This window comes from Acanthisitta chloris, unplaced genomic scaffold (genome assembly GCF_000695815.1).
Source record: "Acanthisitta chloris isolate BGI_N310 unplaced genomic scaffold, ASM69581v1 scaffold8040, whole genome shotgun sequence".
NCBI lineage: Eukaryota > Metazoa > Chordata > Aves > Passeriformes > Acanthisittidae > Acanthisitta > Acanthisitta chloris.
The window spans coordinates 113671-133656 of NW_008649907.1; the positions used below are offsets into that span (position 1 = coordinate 113671).

Below are 19986 nucleotides of genomic sequence, written 5' to 3' on the forward strand. Positions count from 1 at the left end.
TATATCAGTTTATATAATCTTTTGGCCAGGGATTGTAAGCAAATTGTGCTCTCCTTTCCCTGTCTATCCCTGATTGCTGTTGTGTAAAGCCTGAGACTTTCCTGCCAATATTATATGTTCACTTGGGAAGTAAATAGAGGTGCACATACTTAGGGAACAGGTGAATACATATATATTGTATACTATCATTGTAATGCAAATAAGGCAATAACTGCAATGAATACAGCCAATCTAACAGTAAAATATAGTTTATCATGAAAGGGAAACTTTAAGCAGAGGAATGAAATGTATATGTAATTTTGATGGACTTAAAAGATATTTCTCTTCTAATATGCCAAAACATTACATCCAAGCAATTACACTGACACTTGAGAAAGCTCCTTTTGACATACATAGTGTATTGTCTAATGCAGTGTTCATGAAATTAACATTTCCCTGAAGTAATCATATACAATTAAGTGACCAAATAGTTCTGAGGCAATACAACTGTATTTCACAGGAACTAAATATATTTTTTCACACTGATCCTGCATGTTTTAGTTGAGTAGTCATTAGCATGTTTATAATGGTTCTAATTTAGTACAACATTTTCTGAATTTTATCCTTGAGTCATTTACAAATTGTTCATATTGAGTAAACAAAGGAAACAGATTGCATTTTATACTTAGTAATTTATCTGAAAGAAGAGGGGAGGGTTAATTGTCTGAAAGTTTTGCTCTGTTTGGGGAAGTGATTCTAGTCTTGCATTGCTTGGCACACAATGCCTTTTTCCCTCTGTTCTAGGGGGAAAAAGAAAAAAAAAAGTGGAGGAGTGAGTAAAATGAAAAATTAGGAGCAGGACAAGATTTGCCACTCCCAAAGGGGAGTGTGGAGCAGAATCGGAGCTGGCACGAGATTATCTAAAACAGTTGGTGCATTCCTTAATGATCAAGTGCTTGAGAGGTCCAGCTCACTCTCACAGAGCATCTGTGTTGATGTTTATATCAGTGCCCTGCTGTATGGGAAAAGCATGCTTTCTCTTGTTGCTTTTCTAAAAATAGTGTGGCATATAGCATTGTATGAGTTATTTTAAGAGAACAAAAACATTTGCAAGGTTAAAGGTCCTGCTTTTTAATAAATAAATAAAAATAAAGGTCAGAACTGAATCTTGGGTTATTCTTTCCATGAAATGCAAAGTCCTGTTTATCTAGAGTTTTGCACTGAGCAGAATTCTGCTCAGTGCAAGTGCTCTTTGCACTAGAGAATTCCTCTTGAAACAAGCCATTTTAGGCAGAATTGGTACAGGCTTCAGACTCTACAGTTTTTCCCACTAGCCACATCACAGAAAGCAGGTCTGGAAATCATCCCCAGTTAAATTCTGTTGTTTCTGTTTAGAATGTCTGTTGTTTCATGCAAGATCTAGACCATTCAAGTAGTGCAAATGAATTCAGAGGAAAACCAGAACATTTTAATGCCTAATTATTTTTAGTGAGCTTGGAGAGTTTTAATTAAAAGTTAAGAGAGCTCTCCAAGCTCTTACAGTTCTAATTTTATCATATTGTGGAAATCTTGTCACTGTGAAAAAATGTACAGCAGTTGGCAGATCTGCTTGGTTCCCTGTCCTAAACAAAACTGTATGTTAGGTAGTCAGATCTCAGTTGCATTTCCATCACAGCTCTTGCAAGAAAACATCTACAGTGAGCTGACTGCCTTTTGCATATAATTGTATTTAGGAAGGCTTCTTTGGGTTTTTTTTCTTTGTTTGTTTGTTTGAGGCTCTTTTCCATGTGTGTGGCTTTTTGTTTATTTTATTTTGTTTTCTTTGTGGCTATTTTTCTTGGTTTTTCTTTTTTACTACCCCCCCTTCTTTTTCTTTTTCTCTTTCTTTTGCAGTACTGCCTACAGAAGTCAATAGGAAAGAGTCAATATGATATTTGTCTCCTTAACATCCTGAGCAAGATAGAGAATTTAGGAGTGGTTTAATTTTATTTTGTTTGCAGTTTGCGATAAATATAGCAAAAGGAATTAGCAGGTTTCCCTGTTCTTAAATGTCATATTGCTCATTTTTGAGTTGTGATTGTACTTTTGTTTTTCAAGAACTTGAATTTCGAAACCTTAGTAAATCAAGAAACTCTTGAAAAGTTGGCCAAAGAGATTAGTTCACTGGCTAAGATGTCGAAATGCCTTATATTTTAATTTTCTGTGAGACCTTGACAATTAATTACTGTATGAGAACATTGTGGAAATGGAGAGGGATGAGATGAGATTCCCCTGACCTGTCGCTCCACTGACAGCAAGATTGAAACCAAGCTCCTTATGAGCAAGAGACAGTGGCAGCACATTACAGCTATGGATGTTAAGCCTTCAGGCTGATTTTTGATTAGTTTTGTATTGTTGCTGTCTCCTTTTATTTAAAATCTATTGAAACAGAAAAGGATAATTTGTGTTTGAAAGAAGAAAAAAAAGTAACTATGGCAACAAAGAATCTATTTTAGTAACATTACACAAACTTTACACCCGTGGATTAAAACAGAATATATAGTACCATTCTCCAGTTAAATTTCTAATAGTCATGGTTAAATTATATTTTATTTTTCAAATAATGAATGAAAACATGAAGTCCTTAATTTAATTTTGAATTGTTAGAAGATTATAAAACTGTGCTCTTTCAAAGTGAATTAAATTAACCTTTTGCCTTTCCCTTTGATACTGAAATGGGAGAGTTTGCATATAATTTTGAAATACATAATTTGAAGCATAAAAATTAGGAAATTTTTGTATGATCTAGTTCTGTATTCGGTGGGTCTTTACCTCAAGGAAATCTGATTGGTAGTGAACTCACAAAGGGCACATAAGCAAGATGTTGTCATGTACTCAGAGATGGATCAGTTAATCAAAGGTCCCATCACAGGTATATTAAAACTCATCACTGAATTTGAATAAAATATACTTAAATTTCTGAATAAGTCACAATTTTTGTGAATGGATCTAATAATAGCACTGATGGACCTGGTGTTTCAGTTTAATTTTGCATTGACTAGATTAAATCTAAATCCAGCTTGATTTTTATTCTGGAATATTTGTTGAGTACTGATTTAATATAGATTTTTCTGCTCTAAACTGGATTTAGTATGTTATGAACAATATTGAAAAAAACCTTCCTCTTTCAGGTCCTTGATGTGTTATTATTTTGATGTCATGCCCTTAGTTTCACCCACTGAAAAACTCCTGCCTTTGCACTTCAGGTATGGGGTGAGGTGTGCAAAGGTACAACAGGGAGTAGGACAAAAATGGTAGTCTAATATTTATTTGCAACTTAGTTGGTCTGGGGAGGGGGGAAGCAGCTCTTCTATAGAAGGAATCCAGTGCTGTAGGCCTTGTAAGCACACAAATGTCTGTCACAAGGAGTTCATAATCCCATTTAACATTCTTTCAAAGAAAAAATACCCCACACAACACTTTTCCTCTAACAAATATTTCGTAGATGCTGACAGGCGAATTCCACTTGTGCTGTTTTTCTTATATACCCTTGAATGAAGCATTTGAACTCATTTGACAAAGGCTAATCCAAAGGACACCTTTTCTCCCATGGAGCTGAAGGCAGATAAATGTAATGAGAGTAGCTTGGGAAATACAGAGCATTAGAGATGAAGAAACTTGCACATTATTATGTAGTCCCAAAGCCTGCAAAACACACAATCTTTTTATGTTTAGGAATACCTACTAATTTATAATGGGATATAACTATACACTATAGTCCTGAAACAGAGACAAAGATGCCACTAATTCTGTAGTATTGTTCTTTTAAAATGTAGAAAGCAACTTTATCCTTCTCCTACTGAGGATCTGATCATGTTTTAGAACATTTTCTTCTGCATCACACCCGATTTCTCTTCTAAATCCTCTACTTTGTCTTTTCTAGTGCCTCTTTCATTGAGATGTAAGAGTTCAGATGTATGTAGAAATATGTCACCTGCACCTCCATACCTTTGATTGAATTATATTTCTGTATTGTTTATGAACTTGCTGTGCATTTGCAATCATTATTAATAAATCAATATGCTTTTGTCTTCTGTCACAAAGTAATGTATGTATTCAAAAAGAATTGTATGCAAAACAAGTCATGTTTTAGAACTCATATCATTAATAATTATCAGTTTACAGTATTGTTACAGCATGTTTTGAGGGAAGCTTATTATAAAAGAAATAACAAGGCACTGCACAGTAGAAAGAATAAGACAGTTCAGTTGATCACTGCTATAGGTGTTATAAATATGCCAGTCTGTACTATAGTGTTTTATTAAGTCTCAAAAAGTCAAAGCTGATTTGAAATAATAATGTCTGACAGTCAGTGCTTTGAAGTTTTGCTGCTGCACTCTCACATTTAGGTTTTCTTTTATGTATGACTTTACCATAAAAAACAAAAACTCACACATGGCATGAACATCTTTTTTTTCATATCTGTATTTCAAAGAGAGTAATAGGGGGATACTTCAGTGAATTAAAAGGGGAAAAAAAAGGGGACAACTCTCCGAAATCAATGAGGATAGGTGCAGGCCACTGTAAGGTCATACAGTATTCATGTACATACAGCTGTAGCTGGGGGTGGTAACTTCTTGAAGACTGTAAAAGTGAAATATAAAATAACCAAACAAAAAAAAAAAAAACCTGAAAAAAAGAGGGACACACACACACAATAAGGATGAGACAAGAGGCAAAAGCTACTCTTGATTTAAACAAGATGACTTTCATCCAGTCAGAAGAACTTTAGAGCTTGGCTGTGATAGCTAACAAGCTCGTTCTTCATCACCGCTCCTGCAACAAAGAGCTGGATTCCATCCATTCCATGACTGATTGATTACCCAACGGACAAATGTTAATTCTCTTCATTGATGCTTTGTCATTGTGAAGAGATCCTTTTCATCTAACACCTAGGCTTTTTTCCCTAGGCTTTTTTTTTCCCCCTCGATTATGTATCTTTTAACATCCTCTTCTCATTCACCTTTGCAAAACTGTCATGTCTAACAAGATTCTCACAGTGCTTAAAACTCCTTTAGTTTACAATTAAAATTGCTAACTAAGTATGTAACAAACCGTGATATTAAATAATACTCAATGATTTAATTTAGTCGTCATAATTATACTTAACCTGTTTGCTGTCCTTGAAAGAAATTTTTTCCTAGTTCACAAGAGGAGAATATAAAGGATGAGAAGCTGTGTGTTTTTCAATACAATAAATTGCTCCAGTGCAACTTCACGAGTTTGATCTCACATGTGCCAGTAGAAAATATGCTACTTTGCAGCATAAGCCCAACTGTGGTTTATAAAGTCAGTGAGAAGAGCTAAAAATGTATAAATGCTAATTTCTTTCTTTGCTTCTTTTATAATTGTCTTTAGCAAGAATACCCCTGAATTTTGAAAATGTCGGGATCCACAAGGTTTTGGAATGGTGCTGAAGCAGAGCCTCAGTGCAGGGAGAGTGATGCAGTGCAGATGTGAATTCAGGCTTCTTTCTTCAATGTTCAGTGCTGGATTCCAAGTCGATGTTTTGTTTCTATAATGAATCAAATCAGAAAATGAATCAATATGGATGAAGACATTTTACTGATGTCAGAAGATATTTTTGTAGATTTTATCTGTCTATAAAAATTAATTTTCAGTAGAGAAAGAAGAAAAATCCCTTTCTGATTCACAAACCTTTTCAAATTGTGTTAGTGAACACAGAATACAGAACTTGAAGGGAGACGTGCCTTTCAAATATAAGCCTTTATATTTAGTTTTGTGTCTAATGTGGAGGACCTCCAGAGAGCTTTAACACATATCATTATTTTAAATTCTAAAAATTATGCAGAATAAACATGCTAATTGAAAATTCACAGGATTTCAAGAGAGCTATTTTTACAATGTTATAAAAAAGTTTATTGAATGGCTCATTGTGTAATGATTTTTGTAATTTTCCCAATAACAAAATACAGTAGCTATAAATTGTGTGGTCAGATCTAGAACACAGAATTTGAACGAGATAGGGGTGTTAAAAAAACTGTTTCTTAAGGAATTCTTCAGTCATTTATAGAGATAAAAATTCTATCTAGCAATGTGATTATATCAAAAAGAAGACACACAGATAGACCTATTTTCCAGTCTAGTTCTTTCTCAGTCTGTCTTTAGAAATATATTTTTCACCCTTACATAATATAAGAACACTACAGATAAGCAAGGATGAGCAAAGAAATAAAGCAAGTGCATTTGAGAAAAGTATTTTATCAACTCCTGCAATATGCTATTTTTTCTATTTATTTTAATTGAACTGTTTTTCCTTCTTAGTATGAATTGAGGAAAATAGGGAATACAGTAGAATACATAACTTACAGGAAACACCAAAATAAATCCCTAAAGCTTTTTTTTTTTTCAGGCATGAGGGGTCTGAAATTTTGGCAGGGGAGAAACGGAAACGTCTTTTTAAACTAGTCATGATATCACAAAAAAGGACAAATTATAATGTTCTATTGATAATTGATGGTTATTTCTTGATTCTCCTATTATCAGGCCAGAACTCATAAAAGTAATAAGTGCCTGTTATTGTTAAAAGTAAATTGTTATTATATAACAAGTATTTTAACACTGCCTATTGCAACTTACAGCTCCTTAATTTTGTCTCTTTCATAGAAAGATATAATTAGTAAATAAATTAGCTTTTCTGCTGAAATATTACTTCAAAAACATTTATGAGCTGTGTTGTCTATCCATGGAGGCTTGCACCGTGGAAATGTGTTGCAATTAAAACCTGATCTTTGATCTTTTGGTAGTTACGGTTTGGTTTGCTTTCAACTGATTTTTGTTTTGTTTGGGTTTTTTTGTTTGTTTGTTTGTTTCCAATAAGTGATGCTAATGTGAATTTTTAGGCTGAAATTACTTGTACCCTAAATATGATTGGCCATATAACCTTTTTCTTCCTTAAACCTCTCACTAAATCTTTAACTTCTCCTTTTGTGACCTCTTTGAATGCTTCTCCTCCCTCTGGGTATTTTTGGAATCCTCTGAGTTGGAACAAACTGTTACCCGTTGCAATGATATGATCTGTATTGCCATTCTTAAATCTGGGCCTTGTGCTTTTGCTTTCACTTATGTGAATGCTTCTTCTGGGACTGCTGACAGAAGAATTTGAGCCATGATTTGACCTTAACCTGCCAGTAATTTAGCAGAAGATATGTTAGACTGAATTATACCTTCTACAACTCAGTGTTAATTTTTAAGTGACTGAAGTGGGATCAGTAAAAAAATTATCAAAATTTGTAATATTTTTAGTTATTTAGAAAGCAATGTGTAAATTGATCTTCTCCTAAAAGAAATGCACTTTGCTATGAGAGTTTCTAACAAGCAAAGGTGTGTGACTATTCCCAGTGTATGCATTAAAGAACTGTGTGCTCAACACCACCCAGAGTGATGTGTTGTCTTATAATGAAAGCTCCTTGCAAAGATTTGTTTTGGGAACAGACTTAGATTTAAATAATGTTTTTGATATCTTGTTAAACTGGGCCTAAGGGAAGGAAAGGAGTTTAGCATATACATTGTCGATGAGTCTGTCTACAGATGAAAGTAGAAGCACAAACAGAGATTCTATTATTACTAACTGAGAAGGAAGAACAATTGTTCAATTGTTTGTAAAGTTTTCTTGAGAATTGTTTATAAATCTGAATTGTGGTTCTTATAGTCATAGAAAACTGGATCACAACAACCATAGAATCATAGACTGGCCTGGGTTGGAAGGAACCTTATAGATCATCTAGTTACAACCCTTCTGCCACAGGCAGGGACACCTTTCACTAGACCAGGGATAGGGCATCCAGAACTTCTCTGGGCAACTTGTTTCAGTGCCTCACCACCCTCACAGTAAAGAATTTTTTTCCTAATTACTCTATTTCAGTCTGAAGCCATTCCCCCTGGTCCTGTCACTACATACTCTTGTAAATAGTCACTCACCATCTTTCTTTTAGACTCCCTTCAGGAGAATTTGTAGGCTTGTAGGCTCCCTTCAAAAGAATTCCCATCTTAAAAATCACCTTTTGTAAGCTATCTGCAAGGTTATATATAATTTAGACTTGAGAGCCAATTAGTTTAATTTAGGAACCAAGAAAACCTTTAGAATTTATTGAAGTCTGTTATGCTCAATATCAAATTTTGTAGTGGAACTGGGATCTGATCATAGGAAGCTTACTAGGGCCAATCTTCTACTTTCTCCTAAGTGTAATGACTTCAGTGACAGTTTTGCCTGCAGAAGGCCTCAAGATTGGGGCAAAGACTTGAAATGTATTCTGAATTTCATATTATGAAAGCCTATCTTCTAATCATTGCATGTTGTTTATAGTGTAGTGAGAAAATTTCTGATACTGTGAACATCGAATATGTAGAGTGCTTTTATGAATTCCATGGAGACATTATATGAATAACTTTTGCATTGACATGGGTATAAAAATGGGTTTCAGATGTCACTGTGTGCCAAATTTCCAAAAAAAGCTACTAAATCTTCATGTATAATTTCAAGTGTACAATCATTCTCAAATGAAAAAGACAGAATTCGTATATACATTGGCAATCTATGCATGTAAATTGGCAGTTAGCATGCATAAATCCTCAACGAAGTTTTTCTTTCAATTAGACCCTTGTTAAATCCATAGTAACTCCATTAACCTCAGGGGAATTACTTTGGATTTAAAATGCAGTTAAATAAGAACTCTGTTTGGCTACAAGTTCATTTCCCTTCTAAACCATGGTTTGACTGGTAGAGGGAGAAGAGTTTTAAAATGAAGGTGGCACCTGTTTTCCTGATGTATGAGAATATATTTGATAACTTTTTTAATTTCTTTTTTTTTTTTTTTTTTTAAATAGATTCCTCCTGTATGGAAAAGCTACTTTCTAAAGACTGGAAGGAGAAGATGGAAAAATTAAACACAAGTGATCTCCTTGGAGAAATTAAAGGTATCTCACTAGATCAAATTTTAAATATTTGCATATATTTAAAAAAGGGAATTGAGGGGTTTTGAAAGTTCAGTAAAAAGAATAGAAATTGCTATCTAAACAAGAGGGTGCCTTCCTCTTTCCAATCAGCTCACTGTGTTCTTCTGTGTTCATCTTTGACATGATGGATGTGCCTGACAAAAATATAGAGTATATCACAGTCAGTTATAGGCAGTATCAAGGATGTTATCACAAATAGCAGGTTAGTAACTTAGTTCATTAACAGTAGCTACATATCTCTGAGCAGAGGAGCAAGAAGAAACATGGAGTTACTAGTCCTTGGTACTGCTTCTTACCATATACATAAACCATACGTAGAAACTGCTTTCAGATTATAAAAGGTGGTAATTGTGTAATTACTGTTCTAAATCTTTGATTCAAAATTGTTAAAAAACCCCCGAAGAATATAATATCTGTTTATATTAATTCCATTCCTGCAAGAGGAAAAGCAGGATGAAATTTGGGACCTACTGAAATCAGTGCAAGTTTTATTGTATATATGGATTTTTAAGATTCATTGAACCAACAACCTAGGAAAAGTGGAATTCTCTTGACAATTAACTACCATGTAGAAAACTTGTAGTGTTTTTCCCACCCATCAATTCTTCCATGCATTTTCTTAGTGAGAAGAAATTCACTGTTATTGATTAAGCAACAAATTTAAAATGCCTTATTTTTTTTTTGTACTGTGAGAAGGGGTCATAAGGCATGTTTGAGAAGTACACAAAGTACCTAAGATTTATTTCTCTTCATTTGTATCATTTTATTAAATTGCAATGACAAAAGTGTGGAAACAAAGAATCATGTTCATCATACCAATAAATCTTTACTAGTTTAAAAAAAAATTTCTATTTGATGAAAATTGATGCTTTGGTTTTAAATTTCCACCAGGGAAATTTAAGGTAATTCAATTGTTTTATTATACAAACAGATGAAAGATTGGCCCCTTTTAATAAGCAAATTATAATTGGTTCCTTCAGCTGAATCAGGACCAAAAATCTGTTGGATTCTCTTGATTCTTCTAATAGAATTATGACAATGCATATATGTTAGGTAGATAAGAAATCTGCGGCAGAAACATAGTGTATAATATTCCAGAAACATGTTAAAATGTACTGTAATAAAATCCAACAAAATTATGTCTTCAAATCACATTCTATTTAAAGCCATATTGTCTCTTAATAGTGTGGAAAACATTGAATGCTAGTTCAATTACTATTGTCTAATAATTGCAAAATATAGCTACTTAGTCTTTAAATAGAAACTACTTGAATGCTACTAGCGAATCAAAATTAAAAGAGGTGGGATCTGTAACAATGCAGAATAATGTTCTTTATTATTTTATATGGCACAAAAAGCTCTTTAATGAGCTTTCATTTATTGAAAAAAAACATTTGTTTTTCTGGATTGATCTCCTATTTTCTTAGTATATATATTCTCTGCAGAGTGAATGGCTAGAGTTCTTGCTTCTAACCCTTTTGTCATCTACATACAAAGCATTTTCAATCAGATTTGGAAGAATTTTCAACTCATTCAACTACTTTTTCTGGGGGACTAGCCTATTACCTGTATAAAAAGGATCATCAGATTAGGCTCACCGGATTTATATGTTGACAGTCACTCAGTTAGTTCCCACAACTTGCTTCCTGTGTGACCTGTCCTTAAGTGGTCATAATGTCTGCAATATTCATCTCTGCCACTAATTGGTTCTCAGCAAGATGCAATAATGAATCTTTGCTACTGCAACTGCATTTAACATTTTTTTCATGAACAATCAGCAAAAAACCGAAATAGCATACATCAATGTGGAAGATAAATTATGGCTGTTGTTATGTTGTGCTTTACACTTCAAACCTTTTGATAAATACATTGCTGTCATTTAATAGAAGAAGAAAAGAAAACTAGATGCAGAGTTACATAGCAGGTCTGAAGTTGGACTCCTTTTCTTTGGGCTCCCAAACCCATGGCCTAACTGCTGTCTTCAGGCTGGTTACCTCTGAGCTGATAAAATCACTATTAACCTAAATAGAGTAGTATCAATTTATATCCACATTTGTGTATCTTAAATCATCTCAGAAGAAAAAAAACCCAACCAAATAGGCAACCTAGCACATGACAGCATGAAAAACAGATTACATGAAGAAAATAAAGCAAAGTAGGGGAACCAGGGAGAATTTTTCATTAGGCCAAAGAAGCATACTTTAAAATAAATGCTTTCAGTGTTTAAGATGGTAGATTTCAAAATCGTGAAGTTCATTTTAATAATGCTGATTAAATTTCCAGCTAGGTAACTGGCAGAATATGTTGTGGTCTGAAAGAACGACATTTGAAAATCTATTGTCTTTGGGGGGTCGAATATATTTTTCTTTAATTTCCATTAGATTTTAAATAATTTCATTTAATAGGCTGATGTTTTTGGCTTTTGTGCAGACTTTCTGCTCCTATCAATGAGAGCCTAACTTAAAGACATGAAGCAATGCAGTAAAAATAAATAAAGGGGTTTTTTAGGTGGAAAAAAATGGTGATTATAAGAAAGCAAGGTGTGGTCCTGTGAGGAACTGCTCTTTGCACTGCCTGTTACTGGGAGTTGTTTATTTTAGAGAGAAGGTGTTGCTCTCACTATGGATAACCTGAGCACATATTCTTCCTCTGTGTCTGCACGACTATAACCCTCCCCCTTCAGTGAAAGACTAGCATCTTGGTTGTGGGAAGGCAGTTCACTAAGAATTAGTGCCAGAAAAAAGGATGAAAGCAGAAAAAAAAATGTACCACTGACACAAACTGTTTCTATTCATGTTTGGGAAGCACACAGACAAGAAGAAAAGATAATTGGCTGAGAGAAACAAATAAAAATGGTATTTTCTGTCTTTACCTTCTATATTTAGAACACAATAGTGATAATCAAGATATAATTCTAAACTATATCTATTAATTCAAACAATAGAAGCCAATACAAAAGTAACAAACAGTGAATAATTTATTTTTTTCTCAGTGTGGGATTGGTCCTGTTCACAATGACTCTTGCATAGTGTTCTTCACTTGTAAAACTGCTTTTTCTGAGTTTCTTTATTAGGATTTCTGTTATTGATAATGGTCCAGATTCTTCCTTGAATTCTGGGCAAACAAGCCATTGACTTCAAGGAGGTTGCATGGAGCTCAGAGGAGCATTTGGCAGAATGCTTTGTAGCCAAATTCCAGTGGTTAAATAAGTCTGCTTTTTCATTTGATATGTTTATAAATGAAGCACATAGGGCAAATTTTCAAAAGTCTATGAAGCAGTATTGCAGACTTAAATGCCCTGCTCACCTGGAAAAAAACCCAGAGCTACCTGGGGTATGCTGTTTGCCAGGGTGAGCATGCAAATACATTTATTTTAAGGTATATGAGCAATTGGTTAGGCTTATGTCTGGCTTTTGCAGTATTGGGTCTTTTCTGTAGAAAAATTAGGATCGGGAAATACTTTTAATTCTAATTGTTGTTATCATGTATTTGAATAAAAAATTCTTCTGTGTTCCAGATATTTGGGTGCAGATTTCTATCATCACCCTCCCTCACTGCATGTATTTCTGTTGCTCAGTTATATAGTTTTCATCAGCAGCCACAGCTAGGCAGAGTAGCATCATTTATCACTATACAGAGTCTGTTTTAAGTTTTCTGTTTCTGTTCCAAATATAAATCTCTGGAAGAGCATAGTCTTGCATGCATCAGGCAGTTGTCCTACTGAAATAGCCTGCAATGGTCTTTCTCAGCATGCAGAGTCTTTGAAGATCAAATAAGAAAGGTCAGTCTTTAAGTAACTTAAGCGATGATGTTATCGTGAAAGGGTCAGAATTGGTTGAGCAGCCTTAGAGAAGAGTGACTCCTGGGTCACTGGCTACTGTGTTGCAGGTTAGTCCCTTCTGCCTTCCATTGGTGGTGTTTACAACTGGAACTATCTATATTTATAGGCATTGTGACTTGACTGTCACATGCTGTCTTTGTACTGTATACTCTATTTTAGGAAGGCAAGTGATTGATGTCCATAGCTTTATCCAATACAGAAGGCTGTCTGCATTATGCTTTCTGTGCTTAATCCTTCTCCTCTTGTATTTGCTACTTTATTAGTAAGTGCCCAAACCTGTTTTGTGTGACATGTGCATGTTTAATAGCCTCAAAGTATTTGGGTAGGTGGGAGGTGGTTTTCCTGTTTCCTAGGAAATGTTGAATTTAGTAAAATGAAGCAACTTCACCCACTTGATAGTCTCCTTGTAAGATACACTATAAACAGTCTTAGAAAGGATATTTGTCCCTGGTACAAGAACGCAGGAGAGACACAATGAGGTGTTTTCTAGGACCATTTTTTTTGGTGTGTATTAATAACTGGAAGAGGACAGTGAAACACGACTGTTTGAATCTAGTAATTTAACACTATCCGTTTCTGGAATAGTCCTGGAGAGAGTTGTGCATGAATGAATCCTTGAGAAAGTTATGGTTTCTGTTTTTGCAGTGAATTAATTTTTTTTAATACATATGATTTACAGAACATTTAAAAATGTTATTTTTGCTTCTATTTTGTAAAATTTGTCTTCACAGATAAGATTCCAGGTATTTATTGGTGCACTATATCAAATATGAAGACCATTTTGAGGAAAATAAATCTGTTTTCCTGTAGCCCTGATCAACACTAGTCTGAATTTGCAGTAATTATTTTTCAGTATAATTGCTGACAATTCTTGCTCATGAAGTCTAAGGGTATATAACAGTCCCCCTCATAAATATGTATAAATAAATATATATAAGTCTTATATCACAGAGGCACTCAGAGGTTTTTAATTATGTCACTTTGTATGGCTATAGACATTTCAAAGCTCTCCTTTGTGCTTGCTGTTATAAACATATTTTATTTCTTTTGAAGTCTGTGTGATATACATACTAGCAATTAAAAACCCAGCTCAGGCTTTGAGACACAAGGTCTTCTTAATTAAAACTCAAACAAAAGCTACAAGCAGAAGCCCCACTATATGATTAAGGTCTAAAGTGTTATGATACATTAGAATCATTGTTAACTGCTAGGATTTAAAAAATCAATACACAGGAAAAAGGATCAACTGGTTACAATTAGTGAAACCAATGAAAACATCCAGCAAAACAGCACAACCCAGAACCCCTGCACACAAATCCTTAAGAAATTGGTCCTGATTAGAAATATACCACAGGCTATAAAGTTTTCTCATAATGTATTTATTGCCATGATCCAATGGTGTGATATGTTTAGCTTTATGTTGTAGCTCTCCAAATCAGAGTGATATTTTTGTTTTGTGATTACTGCAGTCATTAGCACTTTGTGTAAAATGGTACAAAGACTAAATTTCCAGGTCTAACTTGACCTTCTAAATTAAGTCATTTGAATGACTGAATATTTCATAACTTTCAGTAGTTAATGTTTGAATTCCCTTTAGTCCGATTTGCTTGAAGAAGGAAATGGATTCCAAAATAAAAATATTTTGCTTAAGTTTACCAAGCCCCGTTGTACCTATTTGTTATGGTCAAGATACCAAGACAATTAGACTAATCACCAGTGTGAAATAGATTAAACTGTACAGTCTTATGTCTTCTTCACTTGTTTTTGATATGAAATATGTTTCTTCAGATTCTGGATTTAAACATACATAGCCCCAACTGTAGGGACAGAGGATAGTTCTGTGGAAAGGAATGGAACTGTCACTGTACATAGTGCAATTATATAAATTATGTTCATGTAAGTCTTGGCAGGATTGAAGCTGTACTTATCACATTAATAAAAATAAACATTTTTTGTTGCTCTGGTCTTTTGGTCAGAGAGTTGTATTTCAGTGGCACCTATCACAATCATGCCTACTTCTAATGTTGAAAGTTAATGACTTATACCATTTCTAGTTCTTCAAAATCCACAACTATAAATTACATTGTAATCAACCTTTCACATAAATCAAGTTCTCCATATTGTCGAATATATTTTATAAAAATTATCAACCAGGATGCATGTCTTATATTTCCAGGCATACAATGAATTTTTTACTTACTGCAATCACATATATCTCTAGATGTTTTTTTTTAACTTATCAGTGTATATTTCTAAGCTCAACAGTTCAGGGCTAAATGTATGAACTCTGTACTACACTGAAATCAATATGACAGCTCGCTTTTATGCTGGATTCTGTGGAACTCTGTCCCAAATAGTGTAGGAAGAAACAGTATCAACTGTTCGTGAGAAAAAAGGAATAAGAATGTTAATGATGCTAATAATAAGGAACTTGAAACAGCAATATATTTATTTGGCACATGAGAACAGACTGCCTTCTGGACTTTGATCCATTCTTCATTTTTACAAACAGTGACAAGAAAATGTATGGTATTAAAATATGTTTATTTTCAAATGCCATCTAATTTTTTTCAGCAGAGAAAGGGTTGCCTATAAACTAAAAAATTCAAGTAGGTTTTCTTCAAGTTTTTTTTCAAAATTTTGCCATTTTCTGCTGTTGGCAGGTTGTTTTAATTTTCATTATGTCAGTTATTGTTTTCTTCAATAAATACAGTCTTAGCTGTAGAAGAAAGGCTTCTGTGTTGAAGAATGTATCACTACTTGGATCTTCACACCTTCTCATCTGGCAGTGGATGTCAGTGGCAAGTTTCCTTTTGACTCAAGTCCCAGCGTATTTGCCAGTGAAGCTTCTTACCTTTAGCAAAATAAAATTAGTGAAGACAAACATACAGCTTATGAAAAAGTGCATTTGAAGGAGGTTGCACTCTTAAAACAAGAGTGGAAGTTCCATTTCTTGTGTTTCATCATGTGTCAGTGCTTTTGGCTTTTTGTTGCTGTAGACATATAAAGGAAAATTCTTACAAATTGATGCATGTAAGTATTTATCTAGGAAAATACATATAGGCACAGTACTGAAAGGACCAAAATTTTCTGATCAATTTAAATTGTGTGGAAACCTGCAGATTTACTTTATCAGGCTTTTGTGGTGGGGGTTTCATATTAAAGAAACCTTTAAGTGTCAGGTAGAAAGAACATGATGTCCTGAAGCTATTCTGTCTCTGTGGATACTGAGCAACCTGTGGAAGGGTGAAAGGAAAGGGCAAACATACAGTAATATTTCCTCAGTATACTCTGAGAGTTTCCCACCAAATATGATTAATTGGCTTCTTGATTCAGAGGTGGTACATTCAGATTTAATGACCCTTGATAGAATTATCATCTATGAACATGTCCAATCACTTTTGAACCCTTTAACAGACAGCTGGAAATTCTGTGGGGATAAGCTTAGCAGTTAGCAATATGCTGTATATTTGAACCTAGTACTTTGTAGGTGCCCCCTAGATCTTGTATTAGAATGGACAGGGAATGGCTGTTCCCTGTTCATCTTCTCTGTTACACTACACTGTTTTCTCTCCTCCAGGTTGAAAAGTAAAAGTATATTTATCTATTCTTTACATGAAAGCTATTCTGCACTTTGGCCACTGTCCTCAGCTTTCTCTTCGGTTTCTGAGCAACTCCAATATTTGGCACTGATTAATGAGAACCTCTGTGGCAATCCTTTTAACCTCAGTTGGTTTTAAATTCCCTTTCTGAAGAGCGAGTCATGTCCTGAAGTGGGGTCTTGATGTGTGGATAGTGTGTGGTAGTGAGGGTATCCTGATGATATCAAAGATACCATCTTTTTTTTTTCTTAAGAGGTATGGAAAAATACCTTACTGGGAACTTATCAAACTGTGGTCCCAGAGGTGAGTCAGAAATGGTATCTGTAAAACTCAAGGGACATAATATTAGTACTGAGAAAAAATGAAGTACAAGCACGTTTAGGAAACTCATGCAACTGAGAATAGCAAGAACATAATGTGCAACCTGACACAGCTGCTGCCTCAAAAGCCTAAGCTCAATGAGGAATAGAAGAAGAAATACAAGAAGGGTTGTCCTTGTTCCCTTAAAACAAGCTGACCTTTTGGAAGAGGTTAACTATCAGTATTTTTTTCAAGAGATCTTGATTTGTTTAACTGTTTCACCTCACTCAGATCTGACCAATGACATCTGACAGTTTTCTGCCAAAGGGCAGATCTAGCCAAACTCAGCTCATTTTCCTTGTTTTGACCTCCTCCTGCCAACATTAAAGTGATTTCAGGCTAATTGTGATCCCCTTGCTCCAATCAGGTCATTCATGATACTGCCTCTTTACTTGGTGAGTGAATTGGTCTCTATTGACCATGTTCCTTCTGTCTCTGCCTCAAATATTTATTTTGGATTAAAGTAAATAATTTATCTCTTTTCAACTCCCTCCAGTTATTTTTTTTGTTCAGTTTTTTTTTTTTTTTTTGTTCTGGCATGACTTGCCAATAGAAAAAAATTTCAAAACCACTATTAAGATCAAGTCCTATCTATTAATATGAATATATATGAATTGTAAAGAAAATGTCAATGTTTTAAAACAATTTCCATAGAAATTTGTCTGAATAGAGGACAGAGAAATAGAAATCTACTAAGGACATAACCAGCCCTGATTCCAAGGGTTCATAGTAGGTATTACCCTCTGTGTTAATAAAATTAATAGATTTATACCCAGACAGCTTGATCAGAACTTGTTCTTTGTCACACTGAAAACCTGCAATTATGAATATATCTTTCTTACCCTTCTTTCTTTAAATTACTGTTAGTTTGACCCACATATCCTAATATTTATCTTAGCCTGTATTGATGTAAATTAAGAAAGTTTAATATTAGTCATGTTGTCATAGATGTTCCTTAAGAGTTATTCAAGATTAAGCTAAGACCTGTTCAATAGCTGCTTAAAATTTGTTGCCCCATAGATAGCAGTAATGAGAGGCTAACACACTCATGTTGGGAATGAATCCTCATGTCTGTTAAGATTTGTTTGAACAGGTTTCCATCACAACAGGTGCACAATTACTTTATGAGTAAAATATTATCAGCCTTCCAAATTAGCCAGGGCAAAATGCAAGTTGTCTGATTAAATAATCAAACCCAATACTTAAAATGCACTTGATTTCCACGGGAATTTTAAGATGCTAAGTCCCAGTCTATCAGTGAAACTGATTGTTTGCAGCATGCAAGTAGCAGCTTGTAGAGTATCCTGTTTGGTATGTTTTACATAATTCACCCTACATTATACAAGACAAAACCGCTAAAAAAGCGTATAATAACAGGTTTTACTTCGAGTCAAACAATTTTAATCTACCAATGAAGGTTTTATACTGTGCATTAAAATTAAAAAAACAACGTGGGCCTCTAATGGAAAATAGTTTGAAAGTGTTCTGCATTAAATTAGGAGGCACATCAGTTAGAAATACAAAACCCTGTGTTTTTTAAAAATAATTTAGTTTATGAAGAGGGAGGGACTAAAAGAAAATCCTCTGACTCTGAAGTGCAGCTTGCAGTGTGGAGATCACATATGTCACCAGTTATTGGTGATGCTCCATAAACACAGTGACTCAGAGACTCAAGAAACGAGTAAAATCTGAAACAGTAGGTTCACCACAAATGGAAGACTGAGCAGTGCAGCTGTCAGGCACAGATTATATACAGGTAACTGTTTGTTTTCATATCTGAATCTGTTTGTCAATCAAGGAATACTATGAATCGGGAGATGGCATCTCAAATACAAAACCACAAAGTCATAGACAGCATCTGGAGGAGCTCCAAGCCACAAAAATTAGGGAAGAACCACAGAGGGAACAAAAACTGTAAATGCTTGCATGGAGTCTGCCTCTATATACATTGAATTTAAATAATTGTGTTGATACATCAGTAATAATAATTGCTGATAAAAATTATAGTCCTTATTTTGGGCAGCAATATGTTTTACTAAATGTGAAATTAAATGCAATTTGTATTAATTAGGGATGATATGAAAGTATGTAAGTGGTTGACATTTCCGACATTTTTAAACATACTACTATGTGTGAAGATACGTCTTTTGCATTTGTTTTGACTTGGAAATACTATAGATTGATATATGCCCCTATCGTGTTCTGTTGACATAAGATCCCAGTTCTAACCTCTGGGATCAGAAAATTATTTATAGTTAAGGTTCACTGTACTTTGAAATTTAATTATGGGATTTGATCTTTGATGTAACTGTTTAGTAGACAATCGTAGTTCTCCCTGGAAGCTGTAATACACTCTTATTACAGATACCAAAACAAAATCTGCTGTTAAAATGCGGGTGGCATACTCAAGTTGCAGGATTTAAAAAGTCAGTGTAATGTATGTGGATATTTTATATAGGTTTATACAATTTAGTTTTTCGAAATGTGGGAAAAACTTGCAGACTTCAAATCTTGATTGGTAACATCATGAACAAGTATAGTAAGGAAGGTAAAGATAATGAAGTGGGCAGAGGTGTTCTGTGGTTTTGTGGATTTTTTTTCAGATTCCTTAAGAATCACAGAGTTCCTCTTAACTTATAACTGAAAGAATGTTTTACCTTTGCTGTTTTCCTCTGGTGCCAGGATCCATTTGCCTACCTATTGTTGACATTTAAGACAGGAGAGATTCAGATTAAATGGAAGGAAATTTTTTTTCACTATAAGGGTAGTCAGGCACTGGAATATTGCCCAGGGAAGTGGTGGAGTCACCATCCCTGGAAGTGTTTTAGGGGCATCTGGACCTCACACTGGAAGATATGGTTTAGGGTTTAGGAGTTGCAGCAGAGTGGCAGGTTAATGGTTGGACTCGATGATCTTAGAAGTCTCCTCCAACCTTGATGATTCTGTGATTCTGCAACAATCACAGGGTGGATGTGGATGTTCTTTTAGGGGCTGTAGATTCCTACTTCAGGATGCATTAATCAATTAAACTGTCTTATCTATTTTGTGGTGGTGTCTTCACCTCCCAAGGGCTCTCTGGTGTAATTTTGGGACTCAGACTTCAGTGAAAGATGGGGTCTCCTCTTCTTCTGAAGTGTAAAGATTTTTCTAAATAGAAATACTTTATCCTATCAGGTTACAGTCTGCCAC

At 34.5% G+C, this 19986-nt stretch overlaps 1 protein-coding gene across 2 annotated transcripts in view; it reads left to right on the forward strand.

Moving 5' to 3' along the window:
• Positions 1-19986, forward strand: part of SOX6 (SRY (sex determining region Y)-box 6) — a 230192-nt gene that overhangs the window by 50423 nt on the left and 159783 nt on the right. For both annotated transcript variants that reach the window (XM_009077468.1, XM_009077536.1), the window contains exon 3: positions 8866-8955. In XM_009077468.1, the coding sequence (XP_009075716.1) occupies positions 8866-8955 (90 nt within the window). The remainder of the gene's footprint in view (positions 1-8865; positions 8956-19986) is intronic.